The 23238-nt window shown below is 42.5% G+C and overlaps 1 protein-coding gene and 1 long non-coding RNA gene across 17 annotated transcripts in view; both read left to right on the top strand.

The window, feature by feature from the left end:
• The window catches only part of MLF1 (myeloid leukemia factor 1), a 33687-nt gene extending 16235 nt beyond the window's left edge, over positions 1-17452 (top strand). For 3 of the 16 annotated variants that reach the window (XM_077864563.1, XM_077864564.1, XM_077864559.1), the window contains exons 2-9: positions 2453-2600; positions 6990-7031; positions 9562-9672; positions 10976-11104; positions 12902-13061; positions 15272-15410; positions 16234-16289; positions 16729-16904. In XM_077864563.1, the coding sequence (XP_077720689.1) occupies positions 2453-2600; positions 6990-7031; positions 9562-9672; positions 10976-11104; positions 12902-13061; positions 15272-15410; positions 16234-16289; positions 16729-16889 (946 nt within the window). In that variant the 3' untranslated portion in view covers positions 16890-16904. Of the gene's footprint in view, positions 1-2452; positions 2601-3547; positions 3649-6989; positions 7032-9561; positions 9673-10975; positions 11105-12901; positions 13062-15271; positions 15411-16172; positions 16290-16728; positions 16952-17148 lie in introns of those variants that run through there. The other 13 variants (XR_013360809.1, XM_077864566.1, XM_077864561.1 and 10 more) reach the window with 13 other exon arrangements.
• A 1369-nt stretch (positions 17453-18821) lies between these two features.
• Positions 18822-20620, top strand: LOC144293628 (uncharacterized). Its single transcript, XR_013360812.1, has 2 exons — positions 18822-19083; positions 19418-20620. It is a non-coding gene; the product is annotated as an uncharacterized LOC144293628 (long non-coding RNA).
• Positions 20621-23238: the final 2618 nt, after the last annotated feature.

Raw genomic sequence — 23238 nt, 5'->3', positions numbered from 1 at the left:
AATCTTTAAACTATATATATATATTTTATATATAATCTATATTTTATATATATAATATTTAATATATATAGGTATATATATATAGGATACTACTATGCCACCACACAAATGCTAAAATTAAAAAGACTAACAATACCAGTTATCAGTAAGAATGTAGCACTAGAACTCTCAGGTCAGCATTTTTAATAAAATTAAACAATCACACGATCCCACTCCTTGTTATTTGACCCAAGAGAAATGAAACTGTCTATACACAGAGAACAGTAGATGAATGTTCACAGCAGTTTTATTCGTAATAGAAAAAAACTAGAAGCAGTTTTCTGATTACACTGTGATGTAATCCCGTACATACAGCGTGCCCCGCGGTAAGTCGGAATCAACTGATGATCATGGACCCACGTGGATGACTCACAACGCATTACGCTAGGTGGGAAGAGAGCATTGTGTGTGATTCCGTTATGTGACACTCTGAAAAGGTGGAACTATAGCGACGGCCTTTTTTTTTTTTTTTTTTTACTACCCTCATGGTAGTACCTAGGGTTAGAGGGAGGTAATTATCTGCAAAGAAGCAAGAGGGAACTTTGGGGGTGATGGAAATGTTCTGCGACAAAAAATGGAAATCTTTGTGGTCATGATTGTGACCATGTACGTTTTTCAAAATTCATCTAACTGTAGGATTAAAATGGATAAATCTCATATTTAAATTATATGTAAATAAGCTGAATTAAAACAAAAACCTCTTTATATACACAAGCACAGATCCAGTTAAGTGGTTTGTTAATCATCTGCACTTGAAGGTTTTTGTTTCATTTTTTTTAAGCTCCAAGGTGATGATATGGCTAAATCTGAGCTCGCTCGAGATGCATTTATGATACACATACTGCATAATTCAAAGGAAAAGCTTTTTCTGCCTGGGATTACTGGGGGAAGATCAAATTTTTGAACTCCCTCATGATGGCGTTAGAAGATTAGAGTTTAGAATTAGAAGTGGGAAGGAGGATGGAACTAAGGTGAGGAAGTCTTAGGGGGCGCCGCTGCCCTTGTACGGGCGCTCTCCGGTGATGTGCCCGAGTTCTCGGGTGAGCAGTAGGGAGGTGACCGGCGGGTCAGGGTCATGCCAACTGAAGCGAAGCTGGGAAAGCACTGTAGTAAGGCGATAAAACTTTTACATTCTTGAATGGGACTTGGGGTGAATGGGATAACATCGGTTAAGAACACTAATATTTATACACATGGAAAAAGGCCTAAAACATGTTTTTTCTATATGAATGTTATTTAAAAATGAGAGATATTTAGTTTTAATGCTAGAATAATAGGGAGTTCACGAGTTAGGAAGAGAAGGTACAGAAGTGAACATGCGGCATAGTCTGGGGGCCGCCGGACACCTCAGAGTCCCTGCTTTGGCCTCAGCAACAGGATGTGCAATATGAGCCTCATTTTACAGCCGTGGAAACTTGGGTTCAGAAAGAAAGGCTCGGGTTCTAATTAATGCAGAAACCACATGCTATTCCTCAAAGGTTGGTGAAGGGACCCCTTGGGGTAAGATCACCAGGGATGCGTTTCCACGAAGCTCACCCGGAACTGGCAGATTGGATTGAGGTGGTGTTGGGGAACAGAGTCTGCATTTCTAACCTGTTCGTTGGTTGCTTTGGTAATTAAAAAAAAAAAAAAAACAAACCTTGAGAATAGCTATCTTAAGACTTAGGAAATATTTTATCTATTTCAGATAGTAAAAATCATTTATTATGTTTTCTGATATTAAGAGTTCTTAGAGACAAAAGTTAGCCTCGTAAAGGTGATCTGTAGCTTTATTTTTGACAATGTACAGTGCTCCTATTTCATAAATAAGAGTTAAAAAATAAAGCCGGCATTCTTTATTGGTTAAAGAAATAAATAATAAATTCTAATTCTGAACTAGAATTTATATTATTGGCTGCCTAAAATGACCTCCACCTGGTGGCAGTATTTTTCAGTCCTTTTTGTGCTATTTCCCTTGGTGCTGGCTTAAGCTACCTGAGATGGGTTACTTTGCATTTGTCACTTTTATACAGTACGAGAGAAATAAAGGTGCATTTTTATTATATATAGATTAATGATAGTAGGTAGCAAATGGAACAGTTTTTGCGGGCAGCCCAGCTGGCTCAGCGGCTTAGCGCCACCTTCGCCCTGGGGTGTGATCCTGGGGTCCCAGGATCGAGTCCCACGTCGGGCTCCCTGCAGGGAGCCTGCTTCTCCCTCTCTCTCTCTCTGTGTCTCTCATGAATGAATAAATAAATAAAATTTTTTTAAAAAGGAACAGTTTTGTTCTTTGTGAGATGATTCGATGCATCTACACTCTTCTGTCTAACAAGCATGTCAGATGGCTCAAAATAATTCTTTGTAGTATTTAGCTGCCTGTTTATTATTTAAATTCCAACACTTACTCTTGGATGATTATATGTATTTTCAACAGTGACTCCTTTATTGCACACCGAGAAAGTATGCGTCAGATGATGAGAAGTTTTTCTGAACCTTTTGGAAGAGACTTGCTCAGCATCTCTGATGGTAGAAGACAAGCTCGTAATCGTATGAGACACGATGATGGCGAGAGCTCCTTGGCTGTAAGTTCTTTATTTTAAGTTAGTGAGAAGGTCCTATGGAATTATGGAATTTAAAGAAAATTATTACAGAAGAATATATTTATGACGTTAGGATATGAATAATGCTTGTGTCCTAGAAATACCTTATATAAAAAGGATAGACCTGCCAGGAAGCTGAATCCTTCAACAATGAATTGTTAGCTGTGTGGGATTCCGCTGCACTACCGAAACTTTAGGACCACAGAGTCCTAGATTATAAGCCAAACCTAAAGCGTTATCTTTCATATGTGTATGTAGTTTGTTCTGCACGGCTACCTTGAGCCTTCAAAACTTAGATTAATTTTTAACTCTATTTAGAAGTTTTGCATAACCACAGTATATTTTCATAGGTTTCATCTGAGAGCAAACCTAGAAGGTTACAAACATATTTAACTAAAAAAAAAAAAAAACAAAAAACAAAATCCAGGATGCTTTATGTATTAAAGGATGCTTATGTATTTAATAAAGAGATTAAAAATCTCTTAATTACCTGTGTTTATTTTATTTATATTGCTTTTCAGCCTCAGGAATTATAATTCTAGAATATAAATCCACAGGGGTTTCTAGTTTTGTTTTCTATTAAATACTTAATTTTTGCTATTATATAAGTCTTTCATACTTAATATGTCATAGGTATCACAACCTAGGGAAGAAAAGGTGAGCCATGTCTCACCAGTATAAATTATAAATATACAGGAAAAAATGAGTTTTGGCTAAAAGAGAGGCTGAATATTTCAAATACTCCTAATGAGTTTGATGTTAAAATTACATTTACCATTTTTTTTTTACATTTACCATTTAAATGAAATTTTCATATTCTTTTTCATGTTATTCCAATATATATTACTCATATTCAGTTTTTTTTTCTTTCAATTAGATTTTCCAAGGAATGTATGGTATATATATATATATATTTTTTTTAATTCTAGGGCTATCAAGTTCCATAGAAGTCTAAAATTAAGATCAAAGGAAAAATTATCAAGGGGGGCAGAAAAATCAGTTAAAGACATTCTGAAATTCTATCTTCCACGTGAGCATTGAAATAATTTGTGTATCTGCTATAAACATAGCAAGGCAGAAGTAGGGCTCTACATAGTCCTTGGTATTTATGTGCATAAATGAGCTACTTGTAGATTTTGGGGAAGAAGTAAGAAGTGACAATTTTGTTCCCAATGGGAAAAGACATATATCAACTATCTTAGAATAGGGTTGGGGCAACTGAGGGATGAGCTTAAGGGGGGCACGTGATGTTATAAGCACGGGGTGTTATATACAACTGACGAATCACCAAATCCTACCTCTGAAACTAATAATATGCTATATGTTAATTAATTGTATTTAAATAAAATTAAAATTTTAAAAAGCAGAAAAACAAATCTTAGAATGCTATCACCATTGCACTTTTTTCTTGTTCAAACTGTATGAAAACCCTTTGTCAGACAAGAGTACTGAGTACTGTCCTAGGACACTAATGATTTTTAAAATAGGGGCGCCTGGGTGGCTTAGCGGTTGGCGTCTGCCTTCAGCTCAGGACGTGACCCCGAGGTCCTGGGATCGAGTCCCACGTCGGGCTCCCTGCATGGAGCCTGCTTCTCCCTCTGCCTGTGTCTCTGCCTCTCTCTCTCTCTCTCTCTCTCTCTCTCTCTCTCTCTCTGTGTCTCATGGATAAATAAATAAAATCTTTTTAAAAATTTTTAAAAATAATTTTTAAAATATAGAATATTTATAGCAGAGTTACAGCAGATTTTCCAAGGAACGTTCAGCCACTCTTTTAGCCAAAAATTTTATAATTTATACTGGTGAGAAATGGCTCTCCTTTTATTCCGTAGGGTGTGATACATTTGACATGTGTGTCTTAGTGTGAAAGACTAAATGTAATAGTGAAAATAAATTTAAACAAAATAACCAAACAACTTGAACTTTCCTAAGTCAGTGTTTTATAACTAGATGTGAAGGTAGGAACAGAAATTAGAAGTTGATTGCAGAAGATGAAAAAGACTGCTGTTATTTGAAAAGAGCACAGCCAAGAGAATAGACTTTTTTGAGCATGCTAGCAGTCCTACACTATTTAAACTTTAATAAAAGTTCATAGAAAGCTTCTCTCTAGTGAAGCTGTAAGGTTTTGTGTGGTTTTTTTGTTTGTTTGTTTTTTTTTTTTTTTTTAGATTTTATTTATTTTAGAGCAAGAGAGAGCATGAGTCGGGGAGAGGCAGAGGGAAAGAGAGAGAAAATCCTAAGCAGACTTGGTGTGGATCCCAGTGCTGAGCTTGTGGATCCCAGGACCCTAAGATTATTACCTGAGTGGAAATAAAGAGGCCAAAATGAAAAGTCGGATCCTTAACCAACTGAGCCACCTAGGTGCCCTAAACAATAAGTTTTTAAATGAGTGTTTTGATTAAGCAGTGAGCCATTATGATGTAGCTTTTAAGCATAGTGGATGAAAATCTATATCTCAGATAGACTTCTTGATAACTTTAAATTTATTTTGGCCCATTTCTTAGACCATTATTTTTGGTCTTTTTGTTTTTAATGGGGATGGGACAGAGGGGGAGAGAGTCTTAAGCAGGCTCCATGCCCAGCGTGCAGCCTGATACTATGCTCAGTCTCACAACCCTGAGATCATGACCTGAGCAGAAATCAAGATTTGAATGCTTAACCACCTGAGCCACCCAGGCCCTCCAACATTTGTCATCTTTATCAGCCATTTTATGAAGGAGAACAGAGACTCCTACAAAAGTAGGGGAAGCATCAGCCATCCAATGTTCTTGTTTACGGTATTGGCATTTGCTTCAGTTCATGATTTCTTTATGGGGATATTTTTAAGCCAGGTGTCCATTTGGGGAGGATTAGTTTTGTTTAAAACTAGGTAGTTTAGTTTTTTTAATTTTTAGATTTTACTTACTCGTTTAGAGATAGAGCACGAGCAGCGGGGAGGAACAGAGGGAGGGGCAGAGGGAGAGGGACAAGCAGGCTCCACACTGAGTGGGAGTCTGACCTGGGGCTTGATCCCATGACCCTGGGGTCATGACCCCAGCTGAAATCAGGAGTCGGCTGTTCAACCCACTCAGCCACCCAGGCGTCCCAAAAACTAGATAATTTAATCTGTAAATATATTTAATTAAGCAGTTTATAATTCAAGGTATGACATGTGACCATCTGATATTTGGATTGAATGATAGCACCAGAGTCAATATAAAATGTTTTTCTCTTCAGTGAAAATAAATAGAGAAATAGTATTGGTGTATCTAAAACATGTTGGTGATTACTGTTCTAAATCTATAGTATAAATATATATCATCTGATATAATTTATTATAAAATTTAATAAAAATACATAGCTTTCAACATGCACAAGGAGAAAATTACCTATCACTGAATGATCTAAAACTTTATATATACCATTTCCCCCAAATTTCAAATTTTATTTTTAATATTTGAAACTTCCAAGTAATAAAAGTTTTTGTTTTGTATATATGTCTGTCTAAGATTTTATTTTTACTGAGGAATACAATTTGTGAACTATTAGATAATTCCATCTAATATACTTAACATTCTTTTGCCTGTCAGAGACCCTACATATTTTTAAATCTGTGTGTGATCCTTTCTGAAGTCTTATATTTTTTATTACATGTATTAGTTCTTGGGAGATATTCATTAATTTTTTCCCAATATCTATACTTTTGAAATGTTATTAATGGAGATAATTGCTTACTTTTAGTTGTTTATAAGCAGGATTAATTTATCATTTAAAATTATGGAATAGTTGAGCAAAGGAAAGATGAGCTCTTAATCATTGTACAGTGTGTTCTAATTAACTTTGGTGTGAATTTGTATTTCCTTTCCAAAATATTGTCTTAATCTATAGCAAAGACTTCTTCTTACAACTGTCTTTGGTAAATACTACAGTTGTCGTATTTGAAAGTGGTACGTAAAAAAAAAAAAAAAAAAAAGAAAGTGGTACGTAGCCTCCCTATTTGCCTACCAGGCTCCTGCCAGGCTTTATGATGAGCAATAAGTGGGTAGTTTTTAAAATAAATGTTGAGGGTTTTTTTATTAAATGGTTCTAAGATTTTGTCAGCTCTAAACAATGTGATTATGTAGTACATTTCTTTCTTTTTCAGGGATTATTGTATAATAAATAGCATAGGGTTCCTGGGTGGCTCAGTGGTTGAGCATCTGCCTTTGGCCTCAGGTTGTGATCCCCCCGGGGTCCCGGGATCGAATCCCGCGTCGGGCTCCCTGCAGGGAGCCTGCTTCTCCCTCTGCCTGTGTCTCTGCCTCTCTCTGTGTGTCTCTCATGAATAAATGAAGAAATCTTTAAAAAAATAATAAATAGCATAACCAAAATTAATTGGATTTTTTTTTTTTGTAGGCAATGAATTCTCTTGTACCTTTTGGCAGTTTTGGTGGTATGGTTCGTATCATGAGACACAAACCATTTTAGCAATATTTTCTGACAAATATTTATTGTTCACTAACTCAAGCAAAGTAAATTGGCATGCAGTTTCACTTATTTTCAAAATAGCTTTTTAGAATTTGTGCTGAAACCTGTTTCATGTATTAATGTTGGAGTGTTCGTGTTTTTTCTGAATTAAGTCATACCAACATACGTAAAATCAGTCTTCAAAAAAGACAAGAAATACATTTTAATGGACGGATATTCACTGTAGCTAGAGGAGCTCCCGTGAAGAAGCTCAGGTTGTCTGCTCTCTGCTGGGACTCCCCGGGGAGTCGGCTCCAAGCGCCCACCCGCGGCCGCTCTGTCCCCGGCTTTTCTGGCTCCTCTTCCTTCGTTTCTGTGATGCTAGTTCCTGACACACTTAAAAGCAATCGGAGGAGAAGCTCCGAGCAGCCTGACTTTGGAACGTCTCCTGCGGACGCATCTCCGCTCCTATGAGGAAGTTTCTTCGTGTCGTGTTAGACTTCGGTCATTTGTCTGCCGGAAGCCTGACACAGCGCGTTTGTCCTTCCTGATCACGTTCTCAGGAGACAAATGACAGATTAAACAAGCAGTTATAGCGGAGTTTCCAGTAAAATGATCCGAAGTCGAGCGCTACGGGAGCGCAGATAGAAAAACGCGTGTTACCCAGACCTCTTGGGGTGGTGGCATGGAGGTTAATGGGAGAAGATTTCTGGAACCTTATGGATAAGAGGAGTTAGCAGGAAAAGCAGGGAGGGGAGAAGAATGTTCGGTGCAGAGGGAACAGCATATGCCAAGGCCTGGCTGCCAGGGAGCTCAGAGACGCTTAGGATCACTTCGCCCTGGAGCGTGAGCTGGGGAGTAAAGGCAGGAGGGTAACCAGGGACTATTACGGTCCCGGTAGGGTCTGTGGGCATTATCTTAGGAACGGGGGAAGCACTGATGATTTTTCACCAAAGTGGTGATGGAATCAGGTTCTCATTTTTGAAGGATTATTGTGCCTGCGGGGGAAGCAGAGGTTAGAAGGGGCTGCGGTGGAGGCAGGGTGGAGGCAGGGAGGCCAGGAGGCCGCTGAAGGGTTCTGGGGACTGTTCTTATGGGTTCCGCTTGGGCAGGGGCTGTGGTGTCTTATTTGAAAGTTCAAGAGGTAAATGGGTAAAAGTTGGGGGCTTCCTGGGTTGAAGGGAGAGAAAAGAGGGAAAAGGAAAGTATTCGCCCGTTTCTTTGGCAGGAGGCATTAGGTGGGATGCCCCTGAGCTGAGGAGCAGCTGGCGCGGGGCCTGGGGCTGCGGAAGGGCCGTCTCGGTTGGGCTGTTGGGGTCGGAGGCGCCCCTGCCCCGTGGGGTGGAAGCGCCTGGTGAAGCTGAGCGCGGGGCTGGGCTGCGGGGCCAGGATGTGTCAGTTGAGCCGGTGGGTGCTGCTGGGCCCGGGGAGGCGCCTCCCGGGACCTTCTGTGGGGCGGCCGAGAGCCGGGGGTCCAGACCAGCAGGGGACGTGCCCCGAGGGCAGGAGGCGGCCCAGGGCGGGGCACAGGTGGGGGGGCCTTTCTCCGTTAAAGACCTAGGATCGGGCAGCCCGGGGCCCAGCGGTTTGGTGCTGCCTCCGGCCCAGGGCGTGACCCCGGGGTCCCGGGATCGAGTCCGCCTGTGGCTCCCTGCGTGGAGCCTGCTCCTCCCTCTGCCTGGGTCTCCGCCTCTCTGTGTGATTGTCATGAATAAATGAATGAAATCTATAAAAATAAAATAAAGACCTAGGATTGACCCCTGAGAGACCCAGGCGGGGAGGCGGCGGGCCGGGCCGGGCTGCGTGTCCTGTGCCCCGTGTCCCGCGGCGGCCACACGCCGGCACCCGGGCCTCGGGTCTAAGCCCTCGTGGGGCTTCCCTGACCGAGAGCAGATCCCGGCCCCGCGGCCCCACAGCTCCTGTCCCGGGCGCCCGCCCTCGCGGCCCTGGGGCTCCTCCTGCTCCCGCCGCGCCCAGGTGAGCGCGACCCCAAGGGCCCGGGAGCCCACAGCCCCGGGGCGCCCTGGACCCTGCCCCAAAGGAAGTGGGTCGGGCCACGCGGGGCCGCCGCAGCCACCTCCGGGCCCTCCTCCCGCCTGAAGCTCGGGGACGGGGCGCGGGGGGCACGGGGGGCGCGGGGCGCTCTGCACGCGCAGCTGGGGGCGGCCAAGGGGACGCTAGAAAACTCGTCGGCGCTGGAGTTGTGCCCGCCCAGAGCAGCCACAGGACTGAAGTGGTGGCTAGATTGGGTTCTAAGAAGTCGTGTTGGTGAGTGTGTGTTTATGGGCTCGTGCGTGTGCGTGTGCAGGTGCGTGTGCAGGTGCGGGGCCGCAGCGCCGTCCTCACTTACATGCTGGCTGCGTGAGGTGCTGCACGTGCTCTTAGCGAGTGGCTTTCTGCTGTGGCCCTTAACCACCTTCGCCTGGCCCAGGCTGCATGAGGCCCCCCGCGTGAATCCACAGAAAGACGTTTTCGGCTGTTTTGGGAAAGTTGATTTGCTTCCTTTGTGTTGTGCCCACAGTTACTAACACGCCCCAATATCCTGCAGCGCACGGACGTCAGCCCCTTCCAGGCAATGGACCGAATGATGGTGAATATGCGAAACAGCATGCACGAGTTACAGAGGGACCTGGTAAGTACTGAGAAATTGATGAGGACCTTGTTCCGGTGTCGGCACCCCCATACGATAGCGGCTTTCGACTTCTGAAAGTCATGGTCCACGGCGGTTGAAACGTAGATCTTACAGTACGACCCAGTACGCGACACTCGTGTACTGGACGGGTAAACCTGAAACCCAAGTTTTGTGAGAAAATGACCACGCTATTTACGGTGTGTGCTTATATTTTCTATTTCAGTTCATATTTTAAAAATCCTGGTCACAACCCACCAAACTGATTTCACAATCTACAAGTCTGAAAAATCACAGTAATTAACTTTCAAAATTAAGAAAAAAATACCTCAAACATTTATACTGCGTGGAAGGTCACTATTATATAAATGAACGTTTTATATGAATCTAGACTTTTTAATTATTTATAACTTGTCTACTTAAAAGGATTTATAGGGATCCCTGGGTGGCTCAGCGGTTTGGAGCCTGCCTTTGCCCCAGGGCGCAATCCCGTGTCGGGCTCCCGGCATGGAGCCTGCTTCTCCCTCCTCCTGTGTCTCTGCACCTCTCTGTCTCTCTCTATCATTCATAAATAAATAAATAAATAAATAAATAAATAAATCTTTAAAAAATTTTAAAAAAGGATTTATAACAGCTAAGAAATTAACTGTTAGTGTTTTTTTTTTTGTTTTGTTTTTGTTTTTTTTTTTTTTTAAACATGAAAACAGAAATTTCAGGAATGATGTTTGGGCATGGGATTAGATCCATACAGTCCAAGTGGTTATAAGCCAGTGTTAATACTCTTATTCTACATGGTATTAACATCAAAAAAATAACTTGATTTAATATGAAGAAGACTCATACTATTGTAGTCATCTAGTTTAGAATTTAAGGATCATTTTAGAATGCCCAAATGTAGGGCATTATCAGTGATTTTCGTAATCTAGCTCAATCTGGCACCCACAGGAGGTATAGAACTTGCTGGCATATGGCTCGTTGGCGGGTGTTGGCAAACTCGCGCCCCGTGTCAACCACTGACTCTAAAAGCATCACAGGCTTCAGGGCGCAGCATCTAAAGTTAAACCTAAGCCGCAGTCTTTGATCACGAAGACTTAGGATCTCTGAGTCACTTCTTGTTGTTTTCCTCACAAGAAGGGTGAGGATTGGTACAAGTGAGGACCTGCCTGGGTGCCACTGGCTATACCACACGACAGTATGGAGACCCTAGAAGAACGTTAGTTACTATAGTTACTTACTTGACTCCTCTGACGTCAGTTCTGCATATTTGACTAAACTCTCTGGACTTACGATTTATATTTGCCCCCAGGGTCACCTTTCACTGGATCCAAATGGACATTCGTTTAGTTCTTCCTCAGTCATGACTTACTCCAAAGTAGGAGATGAACCACCGAAGGTTTTCCAGGCCTCAACTCAAACCCGTAGGGCTCCAGGCGGAGTGAGTAGTTTCTGAGCATTTCTTGGAGCTTATCGACTTGTGGGATGATGGATCGCCCGTATCAGATTTTAATCATTAAAGCTTGACCTGGTACCCCGGGGGTAGGGATGAGGGAGGAAGACACGTATCACCGCAACAAGTGATACTGTGAAAAACGATAATGCTAATGACTGTATTTACTTACTTAAAGCCATTTCTTTCTCCCCTCACCCCGACCTCCGATGCCTTTTATTCATGTGAATGTCTGTTGATGTTTATCATTACCTTTACATGTTGCCCAGGTAAGTAGACACTAAAAGAAGTCTTTGGGGTAGCCCAGGTGGCTCAGTGGTTTAGCACCACCTTCAGCTCAGGGCGCGATCCTGGAGACCCGGGTTCGAGTCCCGCGTCGGGCTCCCTGCGTGGAGCCTGCTTCTCCCTCTCCCTGTGTCTCTGCCTCTCTCTCTCTCTCTCGCTCTCTCTCTTTCTCTCTCTCTGTCATGACTAAATAAATAATATCTTAAAAAAAAAGAAGTCTTTATCTCAGGAAATAAACGTTTATTTTTAATGTATATCTTAAGTAAATGAATTTCTTTAACTCATGAAATACTTGAAGTGTACAGAAAGGATATGGAAAATAATATAATAAATACATTCCTTCTACCCAGTTTAGTCAAATCATAACATTTTTCTCTATTTGCTTTAGGTTGTCTCTTGTTCTGTTTTCTTTTTTAAGCATAATATTAGATGCAGTTAAAGCTTCTAGTGCACTCTTCCGTCCCTACTTCCTTTTCCCTTTTACTGCCCCCCCCACAAGAGAACCATTTTCCTGTACGTATCATTCTCATGTATTTTTAATAAATTTATTACCTATATGCTTCATAAACAATATAATGAGTGATTTTATTGGTTTCTAAACTTTATATAAATGGTTTCATGCTACATGTCTTTAATTTATGTTTCTGCTGATTGATATTTAGGTATTTCTAATTTTTCGCTTACTTATCTTTATACATGTCTGCATGTGCAAATGAATGGTATGTATTGTTGGTTTGTAGGAGGTGGATGTCTTCATCTTTACCTAAAAATCACTAAATTACTATGGCACAGTGATTGAAACAGTTGACAACACCCACAAAGTCTGGCATAAGAGTTCCCATTTCCACACTTATAGTGAAAAAAAATTCAGTTTGCCTGTTTAATGGGTGTGAATAGTTAATTTTTTAGTTCTTACATGTAAAGACATACCCTTTCATGATGCTCTTGCCATAGTGCAGACATTTTCATTCTAACTTGCTATAAGTGACATATATCTTAAATGCAGACAGCTAATGGTAGACATCCCACAGCAAACCATGCTAATATTAATAGTCTGGCTGTCACGAATATCCTCATGACCTATAGAGTCAATATGTAGGAGCTATGAGCTTCAAACCCAAGGAAGTTGCCCTTACTCGTAGAGATGCTAGCATGTACTCCCAACTATGACACTGTTAAGGACAGTGTGGAAAGCACTACGTTTATAACAAATAATAACTTAATTTGTAATACTATTTGATTTCAATTTAGAAAAAGTTTAAATTGTATTGGCTCTATTTGCCCTGGACGTTTTAATTTTACGCAGTTCTGAAAATATCAGAGAACTATTACCACAATTTTGCTGCTAGTTGGTACTGGAATTGAGTACCCAGTGTTTTTAGAGATGTCGATTTATGGTCTTACCTCTATATGTGTGAACAGGTCCTGAGGGGTTGAGAATTATATCCATTCTATATATATTCAAATAATAACTAATTTTTATTTTCTTCATTTTTACAGATAAAGGAAACTAGGAGAGCATTGAGAGATTCGGATAGTGGACTAGAAAAAATGGCTGTTGGTCATCATCTTCACGACCGAGCTCATGTCATTAAAAAGTCAAAGAACAACAAGACTGGAGATGAAGAGGTCAATCAAGAGTTCATCAATATGAATGAATGTAAGTTGTCACGGAAAATAGCATTCTTCCTCTTAAAATAGCAGCTGAACTGGTAGTACTTGATGAACGTTTTTTGTGGAAACATTTTATATCATTTTGAGGTAGTTTATGAATAATATGTGTAGGGACTACCTTATCCAAGTAGTAAAATTGTGGTTTCATTGTTTCTTAGTTGATTTGTTTTCTATAGCAATTTTTGGGAATGTTATTTAGTTTTTGTTTTATATTTGGAAAATGGAATCTTTTGAATTACCATTTAGTAAGACTGCTAGTAGGCAAAATGAGCTCTTAAATATTTCTGAGGCCTATTTGAAAAGTATAGAAAAGAATAAAGAAGAAAATAAAAATTATCCATAATCCCAACCCAAAATAACTACGGTTAATGTTTTAGTGTATTTCTTCCTAATAGTTTTATATATAGAAACACATACACTTTTTTTTTTAATTAGTATTTTACTGTCTAGTTTATATTGTGCTTACTTTTAATTCACCACCATGATTATAACAGACACCTATGATGTTATTGTTCAAAAATATTCTAAATGGTTACCTAAAAGTTCTGTCATGAATGGGCCATAATTTAAAAAATAATTCTGGGATCCCTGGGTGGCTCAGCGGTTCAGCACCTGCCTTTGGCCCAGGGCGTGATCCTGGGGTCCCAAGATCGAGTCCCATGTCGGGCTCCCGGTGCATGGAGCCTGCTTCTCCCTCTGCCTGTGTCTCTGCCTCTCTCTCTCTCTTTCTCTCTCTCTCTATGTCTATCATGAATAAATAAATAAAATATTTAAAAAATAATAATGACAATTCTGTATTGTTGGGCACTTAACGTTTTATATAGGTAAGATTTTAATTTCTTGTATTGTTGGATAATATATCATGTATATATCAAGTACATATTTCCATTTTCTAGATTTTATATTCATTCTTCAATTCAACTGCACTTAAGTCTTTCCAGTGTCCTAACTCTTCTTATTGTAATCTTTGGGTTATATTCACCTCCCACTTTCAAAAAGCATTTTGAGTAAGTCTTTTGTTACTTTAAATTTAAATTATTTAAATGGAAATGGTTTAAATTATCGTATCATTTTATTTTTTTTTTAATTTTTATTTATTTATGATAGTCACACAGAGAGAGAGAGAGACAGAGACACAGGCAGAGGGAGAAGCAGGCTCCATGCACCGGGAGCCCGACGTGGGATTCGATCCCGGGTCTCCAGGATCGCTCCCTGGGCCAAAGGCAGGCGCTAAACTGCTGCGCCACCCAGGGATCCCTATCGTATCATTTTAGAAAAAGAAATTCTCTTAAGATTGGATTTGAGAAAACTATTCTTACGCATTAAGAAGGAAGCTACATCTTAACCTTTCTTTAATTTTAACCTTTGTAGTTTTGTCATAAATATATACAGAGTACTGCACAATAATTAACATGAAGAAAAATTTAGTGATGAAACACATTATTGTTATTATTTAAAAGTTTTATTTAAAAGAGAGAGAGAAAGAGAGTAAGAGAGCGCACTGGCCTGCCTGCGCTGGAGCAGCGGGAGAGGGAGAAGCAGCGGGAGCCCAATGCAGGGCTTAATCCCAGGGTCCCAGGATCATGACCTGAACCGAAGACAGAGGCTTAACTAACTGAGCCACCCAGGCACCCCGGAACACATTATTATTATAAAGTCCATCTGATGGAACAAATATTATCATTTACCTATTGTTATTTTATCCAAGTTAGATGGCCTGTCTCATAACAACATAAATTGGCAGTTGAGGTAAGTAACCTGCCTTAGGATATTGACAACAGAAACTTACCGGTTAGCCCAAGTTCTGTAGGAAAATGGTGAGGTTAATAGGCAGTGCTAGTTACAGAAGTGCCCAAGTACAGAGGAAAAGCATGATCACCAGGAGATGACCGGGAAGAAAGACTGTAGGTCGTTGTAATTGGGTCAGAGGTTCATAGGGTAGGATAATATGGTATGCAGGCAGGTGCATGAAAGACCAGTTCATCAATAACAAAATTATCAATAGGAATAAAAGAGAAACAAAAAGGGAAATATTACTCTGAATCAAAGACCTTTTATATTTGGAGCAGTCTCCTGCCTCTCTCTTGAGGTTAGGCTGATGGAAGCACAAGGCCAGAATGAAGTATGTGGGAGTCAAAGCAGCTACTGACCGTTAATACCTTAACACTTGCCCCTTTATTTTGATATTTAATATAGGTGATGCTCATGCTTTTGATAATGAGTGGCAAAATGAGATTTTGAAGTACAAACCAGTGGGACAATGGCGCAACGTGGAAAACCCTAGGATGCGAAGCGTTGGTCATGAGAATTCAGGTTGCCGAGAACTTAAAAGAAGGTAAAAGTTATTTCTAAAAATGTGTTTTTTAAGAATCAGAAGAAAAGTTATGTAATTTCACCTCTGTATCAGGAAGTTTTGACTGACATCCATTGTTTGTATCCACAGTATCTTTTGTGAAGGATGTAATAATTTCACATCATATCTTAGCATTCCACAGAAATTTGAGTTTGTCTCTAAAAACCGTTAATATTTTAAGATTATATGATTAGTAACCCACTGGCAAATTATGCTTCAGAAGATAGGGGCTAAAATCCTTGTAAGGAAAAATGAGATACTACAATGTACTTGTTCGTGTAAGACAGATTTTAACCTGGATGTAGAGGAATCATACATTTCATGCCAGGCAAAGATACTGGTATCTAGAGACACGATAAGGGGAGAGGGGCTCTATTTGAAAGGCTTAAGAAAACTTCCCTAACAAGTCAATGGTAGATGCAGTTTTAGGTACTTGTGTAATACGTGGCATTAACTGCACCTATACTAGTGATGAAACACACTATTATTGTTATTTAAAGATTTTATTTAGGAGAGAGAGAGAGGAGGGGGAGAGGTATTCGATAATATTAGATATTTTGGAAGAATTTTTCAAGAACTTTAGCCTCCATTGGGATTACCTTTGGAATAGCTGTGTTGAAACCACACCTTAAAGATTAAAGAGATTTTTGTTCATTTAGTGTATATTCTAGTATATTCTAGAGTTAGAATTTAATTTTGTTCTTTGGGGGAAAAATGGAAAACAGTACCTAATTCCTTTTAAAGTTACACTTGAGAGACAAGGGGGCCTCACAGCCCTTAAAACAGAAATCTGTTCTGGCCACAGGAGAGTGGAGGATTGGGGCAGAAGGTGGAAGGCTTCACAGAACCAGCGGCGGACAAGTGGGTATCAAGTAGATCAGACGCTGTGCACAGAACTTTATTTTAAAATACTTATTCAGGAATTTAGAGCCCTAATATTTTCTGAAGAAAATTAGCTTCCATATTACTTTTAGACCATTATTTATCTCATTTTGAAAAACCTTACAGTGCTAAGTTTGACTATGAAATCAGGTCCCTGTTGGAGAAAACGAGCTCTTTATAGGTAATCTGTAAATCTGTGGCCTGCTACCAGGGGCATTTTCTGCAATAGAAAATTTCTGGAGTGGATTTCTGTAATAACAAAAATGTCACATATCCCTACTGTCTAATATGGTAGCCACTAGCCACATGTGGCTGTTGAACCACACTTGAAACGTGGCGGGTGCAGCTGAGGAACTGAATTTTTAAAATTTATTTTAGTCAATGTATTTTTTTTTAAATTTTTATTTATTTATGATAGTCACAGAAAGAGAGAGAGAGAGGCAGAGACACAGGCAGAGGGAGAAGCAGGCTCCATGCACCGGGAGCCCGACGTGGGACTCGATCCCGGGTCTCCAGGATCGTGCCCTGGGCCAAAGGCAGGTGCCAAACCGCTGCGCCACCCAGGGATCCCTATTTTAGTCAATTTAAATGTAAATGATGTGACTAGTGGCTACCATGTTGGATAGCATGATTCAGCAGTAAAATCTATCCCAGGAAAGTAGCTGCTGCTTTCTTAAATGTTAATGAAATAGTCTCCCATATGTTTTCAAAGCTATTATGGACGTTTTAGGTAAAACTGTCCATAAATTACAGTGTTTCTTTAAATCATGTTTGTATTGATTTGTCAACTACTGGGCGTTTAAAAAAATGGTGTTAATGTTCGACTTCTATTTCCCAGGGAGAAACCTCATCAAAGTCCAGCCATTGAATATGGAAGAAGATCAAATGTTTCTGTGGACAAACTCAACGTCAAAGGATCTCCTGTGAAAATCAACAAAAAATAAATAGCCTTGCATTTGATTTGTTTAGTCTTGATTGTTTTAACAGAGAAAGTAATGGTGCTGGGTTATACCGATGAGACCAATCTCTTGTTCAGTCAGTACTGTACTTCACTTTCTTCTGATATCTGAATGTTCTCGGAAGAGAGCCTGCTTTATACTGTCTGTACTTTAGGAATAAAACTTTGGTTTTCAACACTTTAAGTAAGTTGCTAAACATTTTCTTTAAAAAATGCTAATTTGATTTTGCTTTCCCAATTATCTTACTCTATGGGCTATATATTCTTTTATATATTCAAGAGTGAATGTAGAGCTAGCTTTATCTGATGTATTAGTTATAAGAAAGTAAAATGTTAAAAAATAGTCTCAGTTTTCACTAACAATATCAGAGTGATGTTAATAAAGGTAAAATTACTTAAATCAAATGTTATGTGTTATGTAGCCAGCTAGCTTTAAAATCTCAAAAAAATAAACAAAATTACACTGGTACTGTTTTATTAGAAACTAGTTATTTTGATAAGTTACATTAAAATAAATCTCAATTTCAAGGGAAGATTTTAAATCACTAATATATATGAGTTTTATTCTCATAACTTCTTTAAGCAGTGTGTTCCTCTTTTTGTTCTGTATTACATTCTTAACATTCATCGGACGTTACATTGACCTTTCTCTTTAGCTTCTTAAGGTAGCATATTTCCGTTCTCCTCTCCCACAAACAGCTTAATCTGTCTTCACAGTTAACATTCTAAAGTTGGAGTGTCCTTGGAGAAACTCTGCTCAGCCTTTCTGTGACATTTAGAAAAATGCATTTGGTATTCTGTAAACCTGAATGATTGATTGTCTCAAAATTTCTCAGACAGCTGATATGTATGTTTGAGCAAGGTACTTAATAATTCAGTTCTGTTTTGTACCATTTAAAAATTCAGCTTTAGCTTTTTTATCCTAGAATTCAATCTGTTTTTAGAAAAAGTTTGAAGTTTACAAGAATATAAAAATCTTTAACCCTTAAGTTTTTGTTGTTTCAGGAGGGGAAAAGAGAACAGAAAACCCACTATCACTCTATAATCCTAATATCTTGCTTTTTTCACTTTGGAAATAGAACTATGTGATCGTGCTTATACTCTTCTAACCTTCCATATTCTATGCTGTTAATTTGATTAGTGCGTTTCCTGCCTGTAATTAATTACTGAAATAAGATGCATACACGTCTATTTTTATAAGAAAAATGCATGTATTAAAGATGTTAACATTTTCTTCTAATGCATACTTTAGTATACTAATAACATATTGGGAAGTTGCCATAAGGCATAAATTCTAAATAACACTTTTGCATAAATTTACTCGATAGAGCAAAATCCCAATAGAATAGACACTGTAATTATTCTCCTTCTGCCTAAATCGTTACATAGATGATAACTTGAATCATTATGTTCAAATATGAAAACACGCCTTAATAAATTATCATATTTAAAAGAATATACCTTCTGTGCATCATATAACAGAGCATTTATAGCTATTTTTCCTCCCAACTTATTTACCATAGAAAGTAAATAAAAATTGAATGAAAGGTAGATTTCTTCTTATGCCACACTGCTTCATAAGGGGTCACTCATAAAAATAGGTGACATATAGAGATTAAACGTCAATTCTTCAGGATCACATGATGCTGAAATTCTTTCTTTTCAGAATCATTTTTACCATACTGCCGAAGTCAACCATATAAGAAAGAAGTTTCTCTGTAGCCTGTAGTTCAGAGAATGGCTTTCCTTGTGGACAACCGTTGATGCTTCTGGAACCCTGGATGTCTTGGGAATGGAAGGATAGTCAACAACTTGGTGAATGTGGTTTTGACAATAAGGGCAAGTTGCATGCTCACATTCCTTGCCACGTTAGAGATTTTCCTGGTATCTGGCTGTCTCAGGGACAGGTTTCCATCACTTCACCTTTATGACCCCATTACCTACCCTTTACTGTCACAAGGCAAGGGCAGGGATACATGGAATCAGGATGGTCCCTAAATGTGACGATATGACAGTGGTATTTGGAGATCGTCCTCTGGGAGGTGATCAGGTCATGAGGGTGGAGCCCTCGTAATAGGATTAGTGCCTTTGTAACAGAGATTTCTATTGTTTATAAGCCACTGTATCGTTTATGGTATTTTTCCTGTAGCAGCCTGAAGGGACTGAGACGGTGGCCTTGGGCTGACGGGGCTATAGGAGAATTTAGAGTCTACTGAAGCGCGACCTGGACCTTCCCTGCCGCGATTTAAGATCTTCAATGTGCTAATAATATGCATATCTGAGACCTCTTAAGTCCCCTCTGTCCCTGATTACGTGGAGTTTGCGGTACACTGGCATTCTGATGATTTCTTTGTCCCCGGTGTCGTGCCTATGGCCTCGTGGGGCTTGGGGGTTCTGATCAGACTTTGGTGTTTTCTGCTGAAGTTGACTTTAAACGCCACGTCCCGTCCCCTGTGTCCTTGCCCATCATCTTCTATTATGCGTGTGGGGAAACGTGCCCAGTCTGGCCACCCCTGCGCAGCGGGCTTCGGGAGAGGCCTTACATGCACCCAGGTTCCCTCGAGCTCGGGTTCCTCAGGTCGGAGTCACGTGGTTTGACGAAGGGGTGAAAGCCCAAGGCAGCCGCGTCTCCCTTTGACGGACCATCAGGCAGTTTCTCAGGGTCTGTGCCCACAGACCTGTCCGAGGTCCGGGCCCCACGAGCAGGGACTGCGCGGCCGTCGGGGAAGTCGGGCGGGAACCAGCCGCGCCGCAGCGGGCCTCGCAGGACCACCACGACAGCGCACAGGCTCGGGGGCAGAGCGCGCCTGGTGTTGGTCTGAAAGGGACCACTTTGTTTATATAAAAGACTTCCTGGTGTTTTAGGTCCATATTTCAGAGCTTTTTAGAATTTTTTCCAAGTAGGCTCCACGCCCAGTGTGAGGCCAGCGCAGGCCTTGACCTCCTGACCCTGAGGTCAGCACCTGAGTTGGCAGCAAGAGTTGGGCCCTTAACCCCCGGAGCCCTGGAGCCCGGGCCCACTTCCCCGAGCTGCCTGACCCTGCGGTCACCGTGACTACGGTCCTGAGGTCCTGAGGCGGGAAGGTGATCAGCCGTGGCGGGGAGCCCTGGCCCGGGCGGCTCCAAGCACGCCAAGCGCACGAGCCTGCCGCGCCTCGACGCCAAGAAAGCAAAACCCGAGCGCAGCGGCCCGCGGCCGCCTCGAAGCTCCGCCAGTCCCCGGATTCCCCTGCTCTCTCTCCGCCGCTTCGGGGTCCCCCTTAGCTCTGGCGCTGGAGACCTCCCGCCCGCTTCCGGCTTGGCCGCTGCCTCATTGGGAGCCACTTTCCCTCAAACTCAAAATGTTTTTTTTTTTTTTTTTTTTTTTAAAGATTTTATTTATTTATTCATGATAGTCACACAGAGAGAGACAGAGAGGCAGAGACACAGGCAGAGGGAGAAGCAGGCTCCATGCAGGGAGCCCGATGTGGGATTCGATCCCGGGTCTCCAGGATCGTGCCCCGGGCCAAAGGCAGGCGCCAAACCGCTGCGCCACCCAGGGATCCCCTCAAAATGTTTTTTTAAAGAGTTTATTTTTTTCCAATAATCTCCACACCCAATGTGGGGCTCAAACCCACAAGCCCGAGATCAAGAGTCTTGATGAGGGCGCCAGGTGCCCCGCAAACTCAAAATTTTTGATCTAGCATCTAGGTCACTGATTTTCCTGTTCTTCTCTATTTTTTCCTCCCACTCGAAATTTTTAAAGGTTTTATTTATTTGAGAGAGGGACACGTGAGCAGGGGGAGGAACCAGAGGGACAGGGACAAGCCGACTGACTGTGCCGAGCACAGAGCCCCACTCGGGGTTATCCCAGGACCCTGAGATCATGACCCACACTTGCTCTGCTCAACCGCTGAGCCACCCACGCGTGGTGTGTCCGTATATGTGACTGTTTTCTCAACTCCTCTGTAAAAATTTTCGAGTGTGGGGTGTGGGGTGCCTGGGCGGCTCAGTTGGTTGGCTCAGGTCATGATGTCGGGGTCATGAGGTTGAGCCTGCCTGGGGCTCTGAGCTGGGCCTGGAACCTGCTTGAGATTCTCTCTCCCTCTGCCCCATGCCCCCAGCAAGCTCGCTCTCTCGAAAAACAAAAACCTTAAACAGAGATTGTCTATGATATTTACTCATAAATATCTAGCTAGATAGTTCTTGGTTTTCTGTCTTCCAGTTTTCTTTTTTTTTTTTTTCCTTATGATTTTTATCCATGAGAAACACACAGAGAGAGGCAGACACAGCAGAGGGAGAAGCGGGCTCCCTGCAGGGAGCCCGGTGCGGGACTCGATCTCAGGACCCCGGGGTCACAGCCTGAGCTGAAGGCCGACGCTCAACCGCTGAGCCACCCAGGCGTCCCCCAATTTTCTCTTTGGAGTAAAGAAGAGTTGATTACTTCGGTTAAGAATGGTTAATAAAGATAAGAACATATTTAATATAGTAATTACAGAAAAATATGAATATACATACACACTAGATAATGAGCATGAATTTTTACTTGACAACTATTAGTTTGTTAAAGTGGTGATTTTAGTAGTACATACGCTTTTTTTAACCTAATTATATCTTAAAACCCAAGGAAACTTAATCCCATTATCATTTGCATAATTATGTATTTATATATTTTAAACAAATACACATAAAGGCTTAAAAAGATAATTTTTGGAAAGTCCACAAACCAAAAAGCTTACTGGGTATATTCAACGTTAATGGATTTATTCTTCAAATCACTTTACAAATCCTTTATTGTGAAAAATGGATGATTTGCAAAAAGTACATTTGAAATTCATCCCTGAGACCTTGATCTTCCTTTTCTCACATCCCTGGTCATCTGCTCCGATTTCTATGCATTTGTTGTTAATCCACTTAACAGCCGCTCACCAAGCACCTGGCACGTGCAGGGGCTGCGGCCCCAACAGGCCCCCAGCGGCCCGCGGCCTCCTCGCACCCGCACCGGCGGGGGGAGGGGGAGGGCCCAGGTGCACCCGCACCTGCAGGTGGGAGGGGGGGGAGGGCCCAGGTGCACCCCCAGTGGCAGGGGGCGGGGGGAGGGCCCAGGTGCACCCCCACTGGCAGGGGGAGGGGGGAGGGCCCAGGTGCACCCGCATCGGCGGGGGGGAGGGGGGAGGGCCCAGGTGCACCCGCATCGGCGGGGCGGAGGAGGGGGGAGGGCCCAGGTGCACCCGCACCTGCAGGTGGGGGGGGGAGGGCCCAGGTGCACCCGCACCTGCAGGTGGGGGGGGAGGGCCCAGGTGCACCCCCACTGGCAGGGGGAGGGGGGAGGGCCCAGGTGCACCCGCGCCGGCGGGGGGAGGGGGAGGGCCCAGGTGCCCCGGGGCGTGCTCTGAGGGTGGAAGGGCCCTGCTGTTTGAGCAGAGTCGGTCGGGAACACCCCACCGAGGGCGCGAACACGCGGAAGGAGCCGCCCGGTACCGCGGGGGAGCGAGGCTCGGGCCGGAGGGTCCGGAAGGGGCCGGGTCCCCGGGGCGGGGCCGGCGCTGCCTGCGGCCCCGGTGCTGCGGGGGGCGGGGGGTCAGGCTGGGGGGCGGCATCAGCTCCCGGGCCCAGGGGACCCAGGTGTCTCAGGGGACAGGGGTATCCCAGGTATACCAGGGACCCAGGTGACCCACATATCCCAGGTGACCCAGGTGTCCAGGTGACCCAGGTGTCCCAAGTGACCCAGCTGTCCCAGATATTCCAGGTGACCCAAACCCAGGTGTACTGGGTGTCCCAGGTGACCCAGGTGACCCAGGTGTCCAAAGGACCCAGGTGACCCAAGGACCCAGGTGACCCTGGTGACCCAAGGACCCAGGTGTCCCTAGGACCCAGGTGACCCTGGTGACCCAAGGACCCAGGTGACCCAAGGACCCAGGTGTCCCTAGGACCCAGGTGACCCTGGTGACCCAAGGACTCAGGTGTCCCAGGTGACCCAGGTGTCCCAGG

The sequence above is a fragment of the Canis aureus genome, chromosome 22 (genome assembly GCF_053574225.1).
Source record: "Canis aureus isolate CA01 chromosome 22, VMU_Caureus_v.1.0, whole genome shotgun sequence".
Classification (NCBI taxonomy): Eukaryota; Metazoa; Chordata; class Mammalia; order Carnivora; family Canidae; genus Canis; species Canis aureus.
The sequence above is the reverse complement of the archived record's forward strand: the minus strand, read 5'-3'. Positions and strand labels throughout refer to the sequence as shown.